The sequence below is a fragment of the Tribolium castaneum genome, chromosome 9 (genome assembly GCF_031307605.1).
Source record: "Tribolium castaneum strain GA2 chromosome 9, icTriCast1.1, whole genome shotgun sequence".
Classification (NCBI taxonomy): domain Eukaryota; kingdom Metazoa; phylum Arthropoda; class Insecta; order Coleoptera; family Tenebrionidae; genus Tribolium; species Tribolium castaneum.
The window spans coordinates 8,146,382-8,165,676 of record NC_087402.1 but is presented as its reverse complement, the minus strand read 5'-3'; the positions used below and the strand labels follow the sequence as shown (position 1 = coordinate 8,165,676).

At 37.2% G+C, this 19,295-nt stretch overlaps 4 protein-coding genes across 5 annotated transcripts in view; all 4 read left to right on the top strand.

The window, feature by feature from the left end:
* The first annotated feature begins 1,033 nt into the window (after positions 1-1,033).
* Syx13 (Syntaxin 13) lies at positions 1,034-2,276 on the top strand. Its single transcript, XM_064359154.1, has 4 exons — positions 1,034-1,050; positions 1,102-1,422; positions 1,469-1,875; positions 1,929-2,276. Exons 2-4 carry the CDS (start codon positions 1,223-1,225, stop codon positions 2,105-2,107), a joined length of 786 nt encoding a protein of 261 aa, XP_064215224.1. The 5' UTR covers positions 1,034-1,050; positions 1,102-1,222; the 3' UTR covers positions 2,108-2,276.
* Positions 2,277-2,394: 118 nt separating this feature from the next.
* eIF3k (eukaryotic translation initiation factor 3 subunit k) lies at positions 2,395-3,306 on the top strand. The gene is made up of 3 exons (XM_968233.4): positions 2,395-2,554; positions 2,615-2,834; positions 2,887-3,306. Exons 1-3 carry the CDS (start codon positions 2,502-2,504, stop codon positions 3,259-3,261), a joined length of 648 nt encoding a protein of 215 aa, XP_973326.1. The 5' UTR covers positions 2,395-2,501; the 3' UTR covers positions 3,262-3,306.
* Positions 3,307-3,849: 543 nt separating this feature from the next.
* On the top strand, positions 3,850-4,441 carry LOC103312778 (gem-associated protein 8). Its single transcript, XM_008194256.1, has 2 exons — positions 3,850-3,859; positions 4,032-4,441. Exons 1-2 carry the CDS (start codon positions 3,850-3,852, stop codon positions 4,439-4,441), a joined length of 420 nt encoding a protein of 139 aa, XP_008192478.1.
* Positions 4,442-13,341: 8,900 nt separating this feature from the next.
* ds (dachsous) overlaps positions 13,342-19,295 on the top strand; it is a 121,558-nt gene continuing 115,604 nt past the window's right edge. Inside the window, exons 1-2 of one of the 2 annotated variants that reach the window (XM_064359170.1) lie at positions 13,342-13,679; positions 13,752-15,562. In XM_064359170.1, the coding sequence (XP_064215240.1) occupies positions 13,850-15,562 (1,713 nt within the window). In that variant the 5' untranslated portion in view covers positions 13,342-13,679; positions 13,752-13,849. Of the gene's footprint in view, positions 15,563-19,295 lie in introns of both variants that reach the window. The other variant, XM_015979304.2, reaches the window with a different exon arrangement.

Sequence of the window (19,295 nt, the reverse complement as noted above, 5' to 3'; positions counted from 1 at the left end):
TTGGTATCTATTTAACCACACCTCAGTTTATCTTTTAAGTTGAAAAACTTACTCCTAGTTTTTTTGTAAAGCAGTGTAACTTATTTTACATCAGAAGATACGGGTTTTACGGGTTTCAAAAGTCAAAATTTTGGTACCCAGAGTGTTTTTCGGGAATAACTTACGAATTATTTGACGTAGTCCTATTATTTATTATTGTAGAAAAGCTCTTTTAATTATATAACCTTTTAAAAAAAGATCATTGTCCTGCGACTAACAGTTTTTGAGAAAATTGCCAATAAAAGCAAAAATAAGTAAAATTTATATGTGGTGATTTCTAAAAACTTGAAAACCATAAAGAATTTTGCAATTTGCTTGACGTCTATCGATTTTCCAAGTCATTTTACACAACCTTACATCGAAATAAGTAGTTTAATTTTTTCGATTTTTTTTTTTTTTCGAAACATACAAAAGCCAGATTTTGAAAATGTTGCAAAATCGGGCATTTTGTTTGAAAGAGATTATTAGGCCTCATATTTCATCGTAGTTTTTCTAGTGTCGCTACAAACAGCGTTTGAAAATTGAAATTATTTTTGTTCTAAAGAAATTCAAAATTAGAAAATTAAAACTTCCAGCTTTGTTTGTTCAAAAACAGTTTTTGTACTTTTATTTTGTATTTTTTCCGATTTTTGTGGGATGGGTCTAAAATTGTATAATAATAATAAGGACGTAGGTTCTTTAAGTAGGTAAATATTCTTAGATTAAGTCCAAACAGCTTTGTACTCTTTTGTAAGTGGAAATGTATCCAAAAGCAAGCTGTATATACAACCATCAATACACAAGTGTTGCAATGTTTTTTAAAACACAAATAAGATTTTTTTTACAAAATAGCAGGATTATGTGGTAGGGTCTTGTTATCATCTTTTTATATTACAGTTTGAAGTATTTTTTAATAAAAATCGAATCGGTAGGTATTCGGTAATTTTCAATTTTAAATTTAAGTTGCACCAACCTAACAAGATTTACAAAAATAATTTAGGGTGTGATTTTTTTAACATGTATTTTTAAAATGTGAGGTATTTCAATTATTCAACAATAAGCTAATTTTGTTTCATCCCCGAGGCCACAATTGAACTCACCCCCTTGTTATAACAATAAGTCACCTGATCTTTCCTACTCCTAACCTCAGTTTTAAGTTTACGAAACGTCAAATCACAAACGAAAAGGGGCGTCGAAGACAACAATGAGTAAACATCCCTACAATTACGGTGCTACTGCGTCCACTGACGTAGGTTTCATCGGTAAGCGCTCCCCCGAATTCAATAATTTATGCGATGGCGTCGTAACAAACATTTACACAATCAACTCAAGTCTCAAGACCTTAGACAACGCTTTAAAAACAATCGGAACCAGAAAAGACAATCAGGGATTAAGAAGTTCAATGTAAGTCTTTTCCCTTCTGGAATTTCAATCACTTCCCTAATTCTAGACACGTCACTCAATTGAGCACAAACCAGATCGCATCAGTCACAAGCAAAGACATTCACAAGCTCAAGCAACTTGTATCCAAAAGCGAGAAACAGCAGCAGTTGCAAGTAGAAAAGTTAGAAGAGAATTTTAAAGAAGCGATCACGCGCTACTATTCCTTACAAAAGGACTTGGCCAACAAGCAGAAATCACATTTATTGGTTTCTGTAAGCATAGAAAATGACTACACGCCGGAAGAAGACACAGAACAGCAACGGCAAGCTCAGCTTGCACGCGAAATGGCGTTTGAGCAAGATATGCTCATGGAGAGAGAAGCTAGGATTAAACAAATTGAAGCCGATGTACTTGATGTTAACGAAATCATGCGCGAATTGGGGTCCTTAGTGCACGCCCAAGCGGAAACAATCGGTATTGAGCTAACTTTTAAAAAAATCGGGAGATTAATCAACTCTTTTTTTAAGATACTATTGAAAATAGCATAGACCATGCAACTGGCAATGTGGAAGAAGCGACAGAACAGTTAATTACAGCAGCGAGTTATCAGAATAAGTATAGGCGCAAGTTGCTATTCATGGTACTGATAGGACTTGCAATAGTTGCAATAATTATTATAATACTAGTTGTACAGTTTAAAAAGTAGCTGCGTAATATTACTTTTCTTTATAATTACTCAAACCTGTTTTTGTGGTGAATAACTGCTTGATATATTTATATACAGTATACACAGACTTTTTATAGCAACTAATCTTATCATAGAATTTATATTTATTTATGTAATTATCTTAATCACAAAATATGAATGATATTTAGTTTTTTTGTATAATTATCCATAAAATTCTATGAGAACCGCAAAAAATAAGTAGTGACATGAAACACTCTGTAGTTAAAATGTAGGCAACACATAAAACAACAGTTCCCTATCGCTTACAGCGGCCTCTGTTCCAAAAACTTTGAATTTTAAACGTCATTAAGACGTGTTTTTTGAGAAAGTTGTGCTTTTTTCTCATTTTTTAGTGAAAAACAAATTGAAAACCATGGCCGAAGCAATGAAACAAACTGTGGCAGCAATGCTTAAAGGCATTGAACGGTATTGTTATTCTTTTATTACGTTTTTTTACCATGCATTGGACTTAACCTCTATTTTCAGGTACAACCCTGATAATTTACCGACTTTGGAGCACTACGTGGAGATACAATCGCGCGAAAATGCCTACGATTTAGAGGCTAACTTGGCCGTCCTTAAATTGTACCAATTTAACCCTAGTAGCTTCAATATCGACATCACAAGTCAAATCCTGCTCAAGGCTTTGACAAACCTTCCAAACACGAATTTTATTTTGTGCAAATGTCTTTTGAACGAACGACAGGTTAATAAATTCAGTCAATATATTTGTTTTGCAAAAAAAAAACATTTTTTAGCTGGCGGAAGAACCCATCAACCAAATTATCTACTTGGCCGACATTTTGGAACAGTGCGATTTTCAATTGTTCTGGACCAGAATCCACTCAATGCCAGAGTTGACCCAACGAATTACCGGATTTTTAGACTCAATCCGGAAATTTGTGTGTCACGTAGTTGGAATCACGTATCAGACCATTGAAAGGTCCCATTTGGCCGAATTATTGGGAGACGTTGATGACCTTACGTTGAAAGTCTGGGTCAATAAGTATGGATGGAAGGAACAGGGCCAGTTGATTTTCATTGCCAATCAAGACGAAAACATCAAAACTAAAAATATTAACGAGAAAATCGATTTCGAAAATGTCGGAGCCATTATGGCTTCATGTCGCTGATTTGTATTTTAATTTTTCAATAATAAAATAAAACTACTTCGTGTCTACGGACCTCTAAATGCTAGGATACGAAACGACCAAATAAATCGTCCCCGTCCTTGATAGTTCCGTTAATATCACCAGAGAGCGCAGTTACTTGAGTTTTCAGAGCAATGAACTTGAAAAAATGGTTGCATTTGTGTAATAGTTAACACACAGCAATAAAAAAATACAAGCAAATTGGGGATTAAATTTCAATAGTAAGACAAACAATGCAAAAATTTTATCGTAAATTATATTTTAAATAAATTAAAACTTTTGGCACTGTGTCCCATATTTTTCAAAAGGCTGCGAATACGCTTACAGATACAAAAAAGTGTAAGGAACAACGTTGTAAAGAATTAAATTTCCTATCAAAAAATTCGCGACACCATATCTTTGGCACTCAAACCGTTGATGGTCTCCCAGACTTTTTAAAGGAAAATATAAATTTCTTCCTTTTATTTTATATCTTGTTTCGTCTCCTACAGAAGTAATAATCTGTATTCGTGTGATTGTTTCGGATGGGAACCCCCTCTATGTACAGTCCTGCGAATGAAGTTATACAATATGGAAGATGGTTAGTTCTAGTGTTTCATGCCAAACTCTCAAGACCAGAGTTCGAAAAAAACACCGCAGGTCCTTTAAAAGTAATTTAAACCGGCGCTCTCGCAGAAAAAGTAGTTTATTGAGGTACTACAGTACGATACGATTTAAACCTAAGGCGGACGCTTTGTGTGCGGGTATTACAGTGGTTGATATTATTGGCATGGAGTGGACGCCTGTTTCGTCTCCGGCGACAGAGGTCGCTGAGTGGCACAAACAGGAGCAAGTTGCTTACTGGAAATCACGGGCTTTGAGCCTCGAATATGAAAATCAAATGTTAATTAGACACCTTCGTAATGTTTATGCGAAACAAACGGAGGATTATGCGAATTACGTGAAGGAGCAAGGGCAGATTGAAGATGCTCCCGTGGAAGCCGAAACGGGGCCCGTTGGGCGAAAAAGGCGGGAAGAGATGGACAAGTTGTATGGAAAAAAGGCCTCGAAGATAATGGGAATGGAGACGGCTGTTCAGTTGAATTACGACCTGCATTTGGAGGACGCTGGGAAGCTGGCGCATTGGCCCCACACCCCTTTAAATTTGAGATTTGATGCTTGATTATGTTAATAAAGTTTGGTATTAATTTTGCATTTGTTGGTTTTATTGAAGGAGAGAGCGTAATTACGGATCATCCTGAATTTAATCCCTTCGGTGATGATGTGATTGGCCGTGTAATTATGAAGATAATGACACATTCGTGTGCATTTTTATTATAATTTATTTTACATTAGAGACGAGTATTTTAGATTACACGCTTTTTCTCAGACTGACTTCAGACGTCGGTAATTAAAAAGAAATAAAACTTTTTACATTCCCTGTGCATAATTGAGCGTATTTAGATTTTGCATTGTTACATAAATAGACAATTGTGGTCAAATTATAGGAGGTATTTCCGGTTTTTACCACGCACGGACGACTTTTTTCAGCTTAAAAAAGATGTAGTTTGGAGATTCACTCGACGTGTGAACGTTTCGAAATGTGAAGAAATAAGATAAGGACGTGATACGAGACTCTTAAATTAATCGAACCGATAGAATCTAATTAATCCCAATGCCATCTCGGCCGTTAGAACAGCTTATGATGCGTGCCTCCATATATGAAGCTGCCCCATCCGTGTTGTTCTTGTGATCATAATTAGATTCGAATACGTACATTTTTTCCAACACACTAAATTAATCATCAATTTTATTTCGCAAACCGTTTTGTTTTCAACCAAAAATAACAAATTACTAAAATATTCAAAGTGCTATTTATGAATTTGAATCCTCATTTTAATTTCAAAGCGAGCTTATTTATTGGATACTTCTAAATTTATAACAATTTATTTATACCGAGGCACTTTCTTCCAGTGTACAGTTAACTACCTTGGAAAAATAGTTTATATATAAACAATATTTTATATTTGATTTCAGATTTACATAATTATGAATTTATTTCAATATTTAACTGTAACTTATTCACCCATATTTTGTTTCCACCAGGACAATGACTTGAATACTACGAATTGATTATCGCTTTATTGTTTCTAAAAATAATTGTAAACACGTGCAACTTGTTACAACTTATGTTTAAAAAGCAGAGATCGTACGTATCTACAGTTTTTTCTTTTATCTTTTATAAATTGCTTCAGATACACGTAGCCACAACATTTTTATGCATTACAAGCAGGCAACTTAGAAATGCCTTACAGGATGAGTGTCATAACATTCCTCAAGGGGGCATCTAACACCTGATTGAAGACATGCAGCGTAGAATTAAGAATTTGTGGAAGTAATTTAATAATGTACTCGTACCACCAAATGATAGGTTGGTATTTTCTATAAGAAGCTTAAAGGAAAGAAAAGTATTTATAAAATGTTTTTCTTTAGTCGAGGAAAGTTGCAATTTGTTGTGTTATTTTATAGGACGAAAAAAATATTTCGAAGTGATTCCAATGAGCGCGATTTTTGATATTTCGCTGTAAATAAGCTTTGTGGCGTTTTTCTATTTCGTCATCGCGCTTCATTAATCACATCACTGTTTTAAATCCACTTTTTCCGCTTCCCAGAATTCGATCGGTTTCTTTGGCCTTTCGTGGTCTATCGGTTAACTCGAAATTTTTTCGCCGGTGCAGCTTTTGTCGACTCATCCTCAGCGGCTCGGAAAAAGGCAAAAACTCGGAGAAATTTTTCACGGCGAAGAGAAAGGATCAGATAGGTGTACAGAGGGAAATTCCTCTAATTGCAAATAAATTTGTGTCGGGCATGGATCAGATAAGTTCTATCATATCGTTTAATTAGCGGAAACGAGCGTCGAGCTCTGTCCGTTTTCCAAAATTCGTCGTGCAAATAAATAAGCGTTGTGAGAACCGTAAATTCGGGACCGTCAGGTAATAATTTGGGCAGGTATACTGTTGTGTACAAGAAGTGATACGCTTCATTCATTCCATTGTGTGAAACCATCGGATTTTTGTGTGCTTTTGTAGCGCCGTTGGTTTCCTGTGTGTCGGGCCACTTTCATGACTCGATAAAAACTCATACGATTTCAGTTCTCTGAAATAATTAGTGTAATAACATGGACGCGGCACGCACGGACTCTACAACGAGAATGTTCTTAATAGTTTATATGGCATAGGGAAATCATACGTCTATTCCGAGGAGGAACGCGACGAAAGATACACAACTGTTGCACTCGCAACCAAGCTGACCACCTTTCCAGGACCGTAATAGGAAATTATTATTGGACAAGCGATGGAGCCGCATCTGATATAACGCTTGCAGGAAATATTGACAATTAACGAGAAATTATCTTTCGAAATATTTTATGCCAACGTTCTCAGCTCAAAAACATTTATTCTGCTGTGATATACCTACTCAAACACCACTTTTATTTTTTTCCTTTAATACTAACTGATGTATGAATCTTTTCGATGTAATTCAAAGTCGTCAAGCATTGCTTCACAATATTAAATATGCACTTAGTGTCAAAAATGAATAAAACATTTGATTTATTTATCGTAATCAACGTATCGTGTATCCAGCGTCTGATCATCTAACATCAAATTACCGTCTCCGTCTGTTTATTTGCAAAAAATATGGTGGTATTGTATTGTGTGTTTATAGCTATCAAGAGCATTTACGACCACAATATCACTGGAAATCTGAAAATCACCCATGAAATAGTCCAATTGTTTATATTGTTTCAACATCTTTTCTAAAAATTTAAAACACGTGCAAACAATATTTGATTTTTTTTAAGTTAAACTTAAGATTCTCCCACATTTACAGAGCAATCAAACAAGAAATCAAGTTTTGTGCACTTTTAAATTTGTCAAATAAAAATTTTTCGGCAAAACTGTACGTTTTTTAGAAGAAAAAGTTGTGTTCGGGCGAATTGCAGAACTCATTTTACGTAGTATAGATTGGTATACACTAGGTTTTTTATAATTGGAATAAAGTTTAATGACGTTAAGAAAGCTTCATTAACAGGTCCTAAATAAAATGACGATTTGCAACGTTTCGTTTATATGTTAAACTTCATCAGGCCTTTAACTCGTTCATATTCTTGGAAGTAACATTGATATATGTAATTGACAATAACATAACAACAACACATTTTTACGCCAAATGTTTTTTATAATATTTGAATGTTTAAAATTTTTGTCTAAATCTTTCTAATCCTGCTTTTTCAACGAATTTTTCTTGAAAACAGTTTACCGTAGAGCATTATAACCTAGACCATAGGGTTTAGCCTGTAATTTTACGTCTGGAAAACCAGCATATTTGCAACATTTTGGCGATCTTAATAGTTTTTTGGTTTTTGATGTTACATAAGAATCTGCTTACTTACCTTCGAAAAAAAATAACATTAGAATTCTTTAATGTGCATAAAACTATATTAGACAGATTTCATAATGTTAAATTTTTCTGAGATTTTGGGTGATTTTGGGTAGGGGAGAGCGGGGCTGGAAGTTACCGGGGTAAGTTGTTCCCATGCAAATACGTGACAGAAAATATGTTTTTAAGACATGTGAATGTAAAATCCAATTTTTCATTGGTTGTATTATCATTATTATTACTTTCACAAAGTCAGTGTTTATTGAATTTTATTGATTTTTGAGGAAAAGATCATTAACAATATATTAAAAATGATGACATGTCCTGAAAGACCGATAAACATTCTTTCTGCATGTGTGTAATAAGTCGCAGAGTCAAAACTTTATTTTCATGGGTTAAGTTTGTATTTTTATTAAATCGGAACTTTCGGCCCCCCTCTCCCCTACTTGGCACGGGTATCGGCCAATAACTTCGAAACTGCTAGCTGCAACTATCTTATAAATTCTTAGGCTCTCTTTCCGATTGAATAAAGCTTTTTGTCCTATAGCTCTTTTAGTTTGGCTGCAATCTTCATTTTTGAAAATAAATTTTATTTTACAAGATATCCTTGAAGCCTTGAAGCCATTTTACCTTTTTACACCTGTTTCAATGGCGTAAGATTGTAACATTTTTGCGATAACTGGCGTTTGAACAGTGAAAAATAAAATCACAAGTCCAACACATTTTTTTACCATTTATGAAAAAATATAAGACTTGGGAAAAAAATTAAAAAAGAATTAAAATGTCTATCAAAATACCTACTTAACGGTCAAAATCTGGTGCTGATTTCGGTAACGGTTCCGGCAACAGTGGCATTTTTAGTTTTTCACTAAAAAAATCATAACTCGAAAACTAAAAGTATTAAATTCTTTGCCTAAAATATGACAGAGTCGTCAATTATCCTTAAACCTACTCTTTCAACGATTGAAAGCGATTTTTTCTTGAGGGGCTTTTGTGATTTAATGTTAATCGCGGATTTTTGGGATTTGGATAAAACTCACGAAATTCTCTTGTTTAGTGTACTTTTTGTATCTACAGAGGAGACTTAAAATTTTTTCGATGTTTAAGTTGATTTTTTGATCCCCATATCCAACAAAAACTTCTGACAATCGGAGTTAAGAGCCTTTCTAACTCCTTATCTGTATTTGGGAATAATTAATACGCCTTTAATTGTTTATTAAATAGCGAAAACCCGGACCCATATTTACTTGAAACTACTTGAAAAATATTATTCTTCGGTTAATTTTACACCCGATATTAAGTTTTTTGTCTAATCAGGAAAGAATGTCTTCGTGTCATTTATAGTTACCGAGAAAATCGCCGAGATAAAAATCATTTAGTGCGATTTGGCGTTTTCAATTCTTATTAAAAAAACACTGGTATTTAGTGTTATTCGGCTTTGATTTCGGCAAGGAGGATAAACCTACACGTTGATTCCTACGGTTTTATGTGGAGTCATAAATCAAATAAATCTAACGATGTATTATCTAAAATTGCATTTAAAAAGTGTGTTGCTTCAGGTTTTATCTTGTACATTTTTAGAAACTGCTAGTCTGTCATAAAACTTAATATAATATCTTTCTTACAGAACTCTTCTTTTTCTTTAATCACGCTATATCTTTCTGCATAATTAGTTCCAATAATAGTTTTTGAGTCGGCTAAAAACTTGTTTAATCTATTTAATTGTCCGTTGATGGATTCAGCCAGTTTTGGAGTATTTTAACAATTTTTTGTTCCAATTCTCGTTTTCTGCTCTTATCTCTCCGGCGAATGTTTGTGCTGGCTTTCGGTTAAATGAATTCGTCGTCGACGTTATGATTATGAAGGGAAATACTGTCTGGTGTTTCGTGTAAACGCCCGTGCAGAATTTACGACTTTCAGCGATATGATCATGAGAATCTGGCTAGCTGGTAGGCAAATTAGTTAGTTAGTTAGAGGATTAATCACGGGGCGAAGCAGAAACAACAGCTAAACCGCGTCGTGTTGTACATATTTCCAACCGGAGATTGTTATAAATTAGATAGAGATATACGTTTGAGAATATCGCGGCTTTATCGCGCGGTCCGGCTCTCTCCGTGCTTCATTACCACCAGTATCTATAAATACGGATATGACAAATAAACCAAACCGACCACTAGTATTGACTTCAGATTCATGGTGGACGACTTAACGCATGAAATACAAGTTTGCTAAAGTATCTTATTAATGGGCTCGCTACAATTAACATTCGATATTAAATTTGATCCGCGATTATTAATGCACCGCCGGGCCCGCCGCCGCCGCTTCTTCGCGTGATAAATCGGGGAAAATGCAACGACGTTTTCGTTCACAGAGCTTGGAAATTATAATTAACAGATTCCTTTGTTGGCTTTTTTAACTCACGATGGGTTTCAACACTGGCGCTAATTACTTCGCCCCGAAAATAAACGTTTCAAGAAGCTTTCCTAATTTTAGAGCCACTTATTCCTAAGAGCTGATCACTAGAATCATACCACTGAAAGCTCTAAAACGCACAAAATAAATAGGTTTTAAGCCACTCCGCTCCGATCTATAGACAATAGCCACCCGCAATTAAATTTCAATTTGAGGCCTTTGTCCACTGTTCAAGACTAATTTTTTACCAAAACACGCCCAAGTGGCGGGTATTCACAAAAAATGTTGGTTGACTGTATGCAGTTCAGCAATAAAAAAATGGACAATTAATTATTCTTGGCGGAGGTTCCTGATTTTAATGTTGAAATAATGCATATTACGTTAACTCGTTGTCTTTTTATTCCCATTTCTTCAGAGCGATGTGAAAAAGCTGGCAAAATACGTAAGTACACCTAATTTTAAAAGCATCTGGTACGACATGTGTATGTTTATTGAGGTAATTTTGCTAAAGTTTATTATTATAACCATTAGGCAAAGTTGAGTCTTTTCTCACTCGGATTATAGAGAAATAAAGTAAAATGCGAAAATTGCCTTGTAAAAAGTTTCCCTCTGCAATTTTAACGAGTTTAATAATTAATTTAGCAGATACCTAGCTACTGATTACTTGGAGTGCATCATGTGTGCTCCGTCTTATTAATATTCTTGATAAGCTTATATCATTTGACAAAAACTCGGCAATGCTCTCTGAGTTCGCCTTGTTCCGTAATAATTTATCGTAACGAAAACTGATATTAATAATAACCTCTGCGATTTTTTAATCTGAAGGATATAACTTTGTAGAAAATACATAATTTGCGTCAAGACAGGAAATTAATGCAAAATGAAGATGAAGAATGTTGATGGTTGCAGCCTCCAATTTCTCACTGATCCATCACGATCTTTTCCCTGTTCCAGGAGTCCCAACGATTTGATAATTAAGCTACAATCTGGAAACGGAAAATTTCTAATCGCACTCGATATAAATCAGATTTGAGCTTTTTCAGGCTAGTGCTCTGTACCTTCGCGCGATTAATCATTTCGATCTAATATAAGTTGTAATTTGTATTGCCAGCCAAAGATGGAATATTGCAAGGTATTTCACAAAGAATTATGGTGTAGGTTGAACATTTTCAATAATAACTTGTTTAAACAATCTCCTTGTGGCACCGAGCCATTTTTTAACGTGCCATATATGCCACAATACCTTGATTTAGGAAAAGTGCGAATCAAAAATTTAATTGATTAACGGACCGAGAAATGTGATTTAATTGACACGGACGTGCTGATGGGGAAATTGTGTCTTAATTAAGTGTCTTAGATAATGAGAATTCCAGCGGGTGTCTGAATTGATTCGGAAAAGAGGGTGTCAAAGCCATTCTTGTAGCAACCAGTGGCGGCTCGTGGGTTTAAAACTAGAACTACGTGTAAAGCGAATAAATTTACAAAGCAATTAAATGTTTGCGTGTTATTACATTCCATTTTTACTCAAAAAAATATCTAAATGAAAATGACCTTATTTTGAACAAAAAACTTATTTTTTTTCCAATTGTTTTTTTGTAATACAGTCAAAAATATGCAATTATTGTTGAAAATGATAAATGAAAGGTTAAATTGGAGAAGTACGGACCTTCGGCTTTACAATTATTAATTTCAAGTTACTTTTTATGACTTATTACGCGATTATTGTACTTAAATAAATGGAAAATTGAAGGTCCGGATTTTTTCAATTTAATCTTTAGATTTAGTAATCTATTTACAGAGTAAGAAAAATTAATATATTAAATTGAAAATGATGTTGTTTTTATCCATTTCGTTAAATTTAACTCGTTTTATGAGTAAGAAACTGTGTAAGTTTTTGTAAACTAGCCAAAACGTTGGCAATTTTAACAGAAAACTCAGTTTCAATTAAAATGGCGACTAATTTACAAACTTGCCAGGATTCTTGGCTAATAATAGCCGTAACATATGAATGTCAAAAAACACATTTTAGTTTGCTTTTCAGTCAAAAACCTCATCAGTTATTTCGCATAGATTTGTTGGAATAGGCCAACAGATCATAATTAAAGATCGAAAATGACATTATATTTTAGTTTTTGTACTATGTTCCCTTTTTCTTTTTGTATGTTTCGAATAATTTAATTATTTTTTACCACCTATTCTTTGAATACTTTGTTCAAAACGTAGAAAAAGTACATACCTACTTAATTATCTTAACTCAATAATTTAATCTTTTCCAAATGCTTAGGCGCATTTTTAGGTGGAAAACGCACTTTTCCTGCAAAATTTTGCTTACATAATTGTTATTGAAGATAGAAAATAATATTACTTTTGCCTTTTTTGCGCATTTTTCCACCTTTTCCAGTTAAAACTGTTAAAAATTCACTTGTTTAAAAAAATTGCAGATCTGGACATGTCGGTCTTTTTTGTTGGACTTGTTTTGTTTTTTAGTAAGAAAGCTGATATTTTTTAGCCTGTTTTCGTGAATCCCTCCTTTTTTGCAATTTTTTATAGTGTTAACATATTTGTTGGAGAACCATGTGGCGAGCCGCCACTGAGAATAACAATAAGGATTATTTAATGAAAGTGTTGGCATGGCGAAAAAGTCGCCGAATAATGATATTAAAATTAAAGCATACAGTCACGGTATGCTGATTAATTGATCAGAATTAAGATGCATTTATGCATGGTGTAAAAAAAGTAAAGAAATGCTGGGTCTTAACGTTTTAAATTTAATAATAAGTAATAATAGGCATAAATAATGTAATGCGAAATTTTTATATGAAAATTAGTTGGGACGTTAAATGCTGTTCAAAAAAAGGTTTGGGTTGGCATCTGCGAGGTAGTATTTTAAAATATGCGCAAATACCATCTTAAAGAAGTCATGTTACATTTTAGCCTGCCATATTTATTGTCCGGGTTGCGTCCGCATAAGTCCGGGATTTATTATAATCATATGTGAGGTTCGCGTTTTGAGCTCGCGTCGAAATCTCCGACGGCTCCGGACGGATTTATTACGCTTTAAGGTTTCGATTATGAATGCGCTAGTGCAGGGCATCTGAGCGTGAGCCGCGCTGGCCCGCGAATAGACAAGACAATAGTTTGTTTCTGTGGGTTTGAGACAATGGTCCGCTTTTCAAACTTGCCGCCTTGTACCTGTGCGCGAGGCCGGTCCTCGGCTAAGACAGGTTGCGGGGCGCGGCAGGAGGCTGCTTGGAATGCGGGGAGGGCATTCGCAGTCGCCGCTTCTAGGCTCGAGCTCAGTCCATCTCAAGACCGAAGCCGAAGAGTCGGTCCGCGTCCTTTTCGCTGTTTCGCCAGTCACCGCGTCCTAGTGCGACGGCGACGCCGTCTCCGGAGTGCCAGTGATCTCGAGTGAGTGCGCGCCCCGACACCGAAGCGCCCGGAGTCGACGACTCCTCCTCCTCTCTTTAAAACCTCCGGAGAGAACACGTCGTCCGGGTCGCAACGCGTAACTAGCCGTCGTTCGTGCACCCGTTTAATCCCCGGAACGGCACCTTCAAAAGAATCCGGTAAATTGAGGAACCATTACAAACATATTTAGAGAGCGAGCGCGCACCAACGGCCCCGTCGCATGTTTTCAGGCCCGCTAGTAGCGCTTTTGTTCTGGTTATTAGCAGCTCCATATCAAGGGATGCACCAGCCGTCCAGGCCGCTCCACCAGGATGCGTGAACGTCCGAAATGACGCTGTCGACGATGCTGCTGCTCCTGCTCCTGGCCGCGTCCAGGGCGGAGCACGTGCGCGACCTCGAGGTCTCCGAAGGGGCGCCCGTCGGCACCAGGATTGGATTCATAGGTGATGGGGCTTCCGACAGCGGGCCGCCCTATCTCATCGTTCCGGTGGGAAGTGCCGTCGATTCGGACCTCAACATCGACCAAACGACGGGGGAAATACGGACTAAAGTGCCTTTGGATCGCGAAACGCGGTCGAGTTATTCCCTTGTGGCCATCCCTATCAGAGGTGACAATGTGAAAGTGGTTGTTAAAGTGCTCGATGAAAACGACAACGCTCCCACGTTTCCGACGTCGGTTATGAGCATCGAGTTCCCCGAAAACACGCCGAGAGACGTCAAACGGACTCTACACCCGGCGAGAGACCTAGATCTTGACATTTTCAACACACAAAGATACAACATTGTTTCGGGGAATATCAACAACACGTTCAGGTTATCGTCACACAGGGAACGCGACGGAGTGCTTTATTTAGACCTGCAGATTAACGGGTTCTTAGATAGAGAAACAACGCCAGCTTATAGCCTCGTTATAGAGGCATTAGATGGTGGAACTCCTCCTCTCAGAGGCGAGATGAGGGTCAATATAACGATCCAGGATGTTAATGATAATCAACCGATTTTTAATCAAAGTAGATACATTGCGACCGTTCCCGAAAACGCCACCGTTGGCACAACTGTCCTCCAGGTCTTCGCCACCGATAAAGATTCCGGAGAGAACGGTCAAATCGAATATTCGATCAATCGGAGACAAAGTGATCGAGATAACATGTTTAGAATCGATCCGACAACCGGTCTCATCGTAGTCAACAAACCCTTAGACTTTGAAACTAAGGAACTCCACGAACTCGTCATCGTAGCCAAAGACCATGGTTTACAACCGCTAGAAACCACCGCTTTCGTCTCAATCAGAGTAACAGACGTCAATGATAATCAGCCCACAATCAACGTCATTTTCTTGAGCGATGATGCTACTCCGAAAATCAGCGAATCGGCACAACCTGGTGAATTCGTAGCGAGGATTTCTGTCAACGATCCCGATTCCAAAACGGAATACTCCAACATAAATGTCACACTGAGTGGAGGTGACGGCCATTTCGGGTTGACCACAAGAGATAACATCATTTATTTGGTAATAGTGTCTTTGCCTCTGGACAGGGAATTGCAGCCGAATTACACTTTGGATGTGGTCGCCACCGATCGGGGAAACCCCCCGCTCCACGCCTCCAGGACCATAAATCTGATGGTGACGGACATTAACGACAACGCGCCCGAATTCGACCAAGAAGTGTACCAAGCAAACGTGATGGAAGTGTCCGATCCTGGAACTTCCGTGATCCAGGTCTTGGCCACCGACAAGGACGAGGGCAACAACAGTGCGATCAGCTACTCGCTGCTGGACACCGTCGAGACGCATTCGTCCTGGTTCCAGATCGACCCTCGCAGTGGTTTGGTGACGACCCGCGCTCACGTCGATTGTGAAACGGATCCGGTGCCGCGTCTGACCGTAGTTGCTACAGATAACGGTTTTCCGCCGTTGTCGTCTTCAGCGACAGTGCTAGTGACCATCCACGACGTCAACGACAACGAGCCCATCTTCGACCAGAGTTTCTACAATGTTTCGGTGGCCGAAAACGAGGCCGAAGGACGCTGTATTCTAAAGGTAAGGAAAAACGGCGGCCGAGGTGGTGGGAATCCTCCATGGAACGTCTAGTAAAAACGCGTCGATCAAAAACGACCAAACAAAAGTAAAAGTTTAACCGCGAATGACACTGTTAATTGGACAGGAGGTATGACACGGTGGGTTACCGCGAACGGACGAGATATGCGACATATTTCAAGTGTTTGCATTGCTGACAACACGCAGCCGATGACGACGTTAATGGCTTCACGACCAGGGTTTTCTCGGCGATCGATATTTCGACGGCGACGACGGCCACCCATCGAGGGTGCTCGCGACCGGCTCGACTTCGAGGACCAGCGTTTCCTAATATAAAATTTATTAAGTGTCTCCTGCTGTTTTAAATGCTTGTTTTATAAGCGGTTTTGAATGAATGTCGGTGTGATGTCCTGGAAAAAATGTTATGATTTCGCTCGGGTCATCGTCTCCACCTGATTTTCGGCGCTGCTTTCCAATTTTTTTTATTACAACCTCCTACGTACAATTTCATTGAAATGATTAAGTAACGCAATTAACATGAAAGTGAGCGTAAGAGCCCGAAATACGAGATATACAGGACGAGACATTTACAGTTACTTTTTATAACCGGGTCTGCACGAATTTATTCAGTTTCACCTCTCGAATTTTTCGGGTTTGTTTCGACAAATCTCCAGATTCAAAACACCGAAGCTATTCTTAGAGATTTTAACGGTAGATTCTAACACGAGAGAAGAGACTTCTTTTTCATAATTAGACACCCGGACTGTCGTTAGTGTCAACGCCGGCCTTGCTCTGTTATTTATTTTTTAATCTTTTATACTTAAGCTGCTTAAAAGCGGTTTTTTATACAGCCATATTGATACGGTTTTGGAAAGCCAAATGTGGGTTGCCTCTATTAACAAAAAATTAGAATAATCTCTTCTCATTCATCCTCTTGATGAAACTAGAAAAAATATTCCTATTTTCTCTTCTATTAAATTTTAAAATATTATTTTTTGCATTAAAATTGCAAATAAGAAAATTTTATAGTGGAATTACGACCCTTTAGAACTTTCTCATCGGCATACATTTGTATGCATTTTTAGGACTGGATACTGAAGCAGATTTATTTATATTTAATTAACCTAATTTGCTCCGATTACTTAATTAACGTATTTTTCTAATACTTCATTTTTAATTTCTGTGATACCTAATTAGTATGTCATATCAATGCTCATATTAATTATCTAATAAATTCTTACCACACTTAATTTTGCAAGAAATTGTTTCGGTTACTTTTTATGAAAAGCTGCATGAAGACTGCTCCAATTTTGTGCGAATTTCTGGGTTATTTTTTACTCGTTTATGTCCAGTAAGACGTAATCTGGGTGAGCGCGGACTATTATTTCGTACCTTTCTATTTTGATGACTTTTAATCGTTAACGATTGAATTTACGAGTATTTGAATTATTATTTTAAGTACTTTCGACAAATGCCGACCAGTAAATCAAAAATATTTCGAAACTGAGTCGTACTTTCAGTCTGAAATTTCAGTTCTGAGTGCTTGCCTATGAAATTGGACTTGGAATAATATGAATATCGTGACTTTCCCCGGAAATGACATCAGCGCCTTTGCATGTCAAATAAAAATCTAATCGGTTATAAATTTACAATACAAATATTATGCAATTGTATAATCATCGTATTCATATTTCATCGAGAGCTGCAGGTGTTCCAGGCCCACATTCCATTTCCGATTTGGTGGAAAATGAGCGACCTGGTTCCCATCGTTCACAATAACTTTGCAAATATCGCGAAAATTTATGTCGTGTTCGCTCGACTCGCTCATTAGAATGCGGGAGAGAAAGGATTTATGATTAATTAGACTCCGGTGAAATAATCGGAAACGACCTGCTAAAGCACCTGTGTGTGTGGTGTGTCAACTTTCAACTTTACCAAAGCGTTTTATTTACTCTTGTCAATGCAAATTGCGCCTTGTGACCCACTTCGGGTCGGTATCTCGAGAGTGAAACTTTATAGTCGCGTCTAACAACGATTCGCACTTAGAGGAGATGATGTTTTTATCGGTGCCGTGGGCGCCTCGGCCCGAATCCACTTCTTCGGAAGAATTTTTCGGGTACCTTATGATCGATGGAGGGAGCAGAGGTGGATTTATGGCCGGTCGGAGTGTGCCGTAATTAATACCTCTTTTGCATGCGATATTTTGATGTGCAAACGTAAACTCGATTATTTAGTAGCGGTATTATGGCTTTTGCCTTAGGTGAAGAAAGAGAGATTTATTGGGAAATTCGGGCTACCGCCCATGCGTCCTCGTAATTACCCTTAATTTTCCGTATTAAGTAATATTTAAAAATCCATTAAAGCCAACACGCCGGTTTGACAAACTGGTCTTTTTTTATATCCTTTGTATTTGTATAGACCGGGACTTGATACTATCTAAACCTCAGTTTACGACGATCGTAAAAAGGATGCTTTAAATTGTACGCAAGGATTATAATTAAAATAAAAATACAAAGAAATACTTTGGCTTTATTATTTTCCTCAAAATATCTCCGATTCATTTAACACTGGAGAATGCCCGGAAAAATTGTCTATTTTTTAATGCGGTCATAATTTTTATTATTACGACGATTTCTTAACGTTTCCATGTAATAAAACCCATATTTACGGCCCCCTATATATTGATTATCGACGCCCTGGGGCCTGCGGCCAACAACCGAATTTAATTTTTTCCATACCTCCTGAAAGTCATGACTTTGCAACGAATCACATCGTAAATCTGCCACAGCAAATTTTTCGTGAAAGTTGTCGAGCTTCCACGATGCCACCGGTTAATTTATTAATAACACCGAGGATAATTTGTCGACTTTCACCCGATATACATAAATTACGGGCCCGGCGTAAAAAACCAAACCCTTAAGCCAATTTCTACCAGCACCAGTTGGCTGCATAGTCGAATGTGTTAAAATATGAAAAGGACGAATAAAAAAAGCCAAATTGACGTTTATAACATTTCGTGAAAGCACGACAACATGAAACAATCAGTTTAAAAGAGGCTGTAAAAATTTTCAACGCCTACTATCGGTGCCGTTTCCGATAAATTTATTTTATTACATCGGCCGCCAAGCGTAGATTTTTTATCGTTTTTCTCGGAGGATTTGGTGAATATTAAAATCGAGTGAAAAAGTGATTCCCGGAAGGATTTGTCTAGTGTTTTTGTTGTCAAATCAATTTCTGCATTCTAAGAGTGTCGAGTCGAGCGCGGCCGCTTTAATTGACACATATTATGATATTAAGATGATGCGATATGCAAATAGGGCGTCCTGTGTTTGGGGAAACGAGATTCCGGTGGACGATAAGGCCGATGCTCAGAAAATCGAGAGCGAAATTGGTGATTTTTGGCGATTGAGTCATAAGGTGAAATGGAACATGATCGATATTAATGAAGCAATTATACACTTAATTAGGTGGAATGGTTTAGTAGCGGTGGAATTTAGAGTTAAATGGAACCAGGATCCACAAGAATAAGCGGAAAATTAATGGCGTGTATTTATATTGTCGACCTTATAGATAAATTTTCGACGGTACCGTTTATTTTTATTGGAGTTTACAAGCTCGCTTTTACTATTTTAAGTATTCGTACCAATGGAATGTCGTGGTTTGATAAGTCCCGACGTATAAAATTTAATTAATGTGTAGTAAAAACATAAAGATTGTGTAATGGCCGACAACAGTG

Excerpts from the sequence above, each read along its gene's own strand:
- Syx13 (XM_064359154.1), top strand. The coding sequence starts at position 1,223 with ATGAGTAAACATCCCTACAATTACGGTGCTACTGCGTCCACTGACGTA. Across the intron at positions 1,423-1,468 it reads CAGGGATTAAGAAGTTCAAT|ACACGTCACTCAATTGAGCA; the intron begins GTAAGTCTTTTC and ends CCCTAATTCTAG. Across the intron at positions 1,876-1,928 it reads CGCCCAAGCGGAAACAATCG|ATACTATTGAAAATAGCATA; the intron begins GTATTGAGCTAA and ends TCTTTTTTTAAG.
- eIF3k (XM_968233.4), top strand. The coding sequence starts at position 2,502 with ATGGCCGAAGCAATGAAACAAACTGTGGCAGCAATGCTTAAAGGCATT. Across the intron at positions 2,555-2,614 it reads ATGCTTAAAGGCATTGAACG|GTACAACCCTGATAATTTAC; the intron begins GTATTGTTATTC and ends CTCTATTTTCAG. Across the intron at positions 2,835-2,886 it reads GTCTTTTGAACGAACGACAG|CTGGCGGAAGAACCCATCAA; the intron begins GTTAATAAATTC and ends AACATTTTTTAG.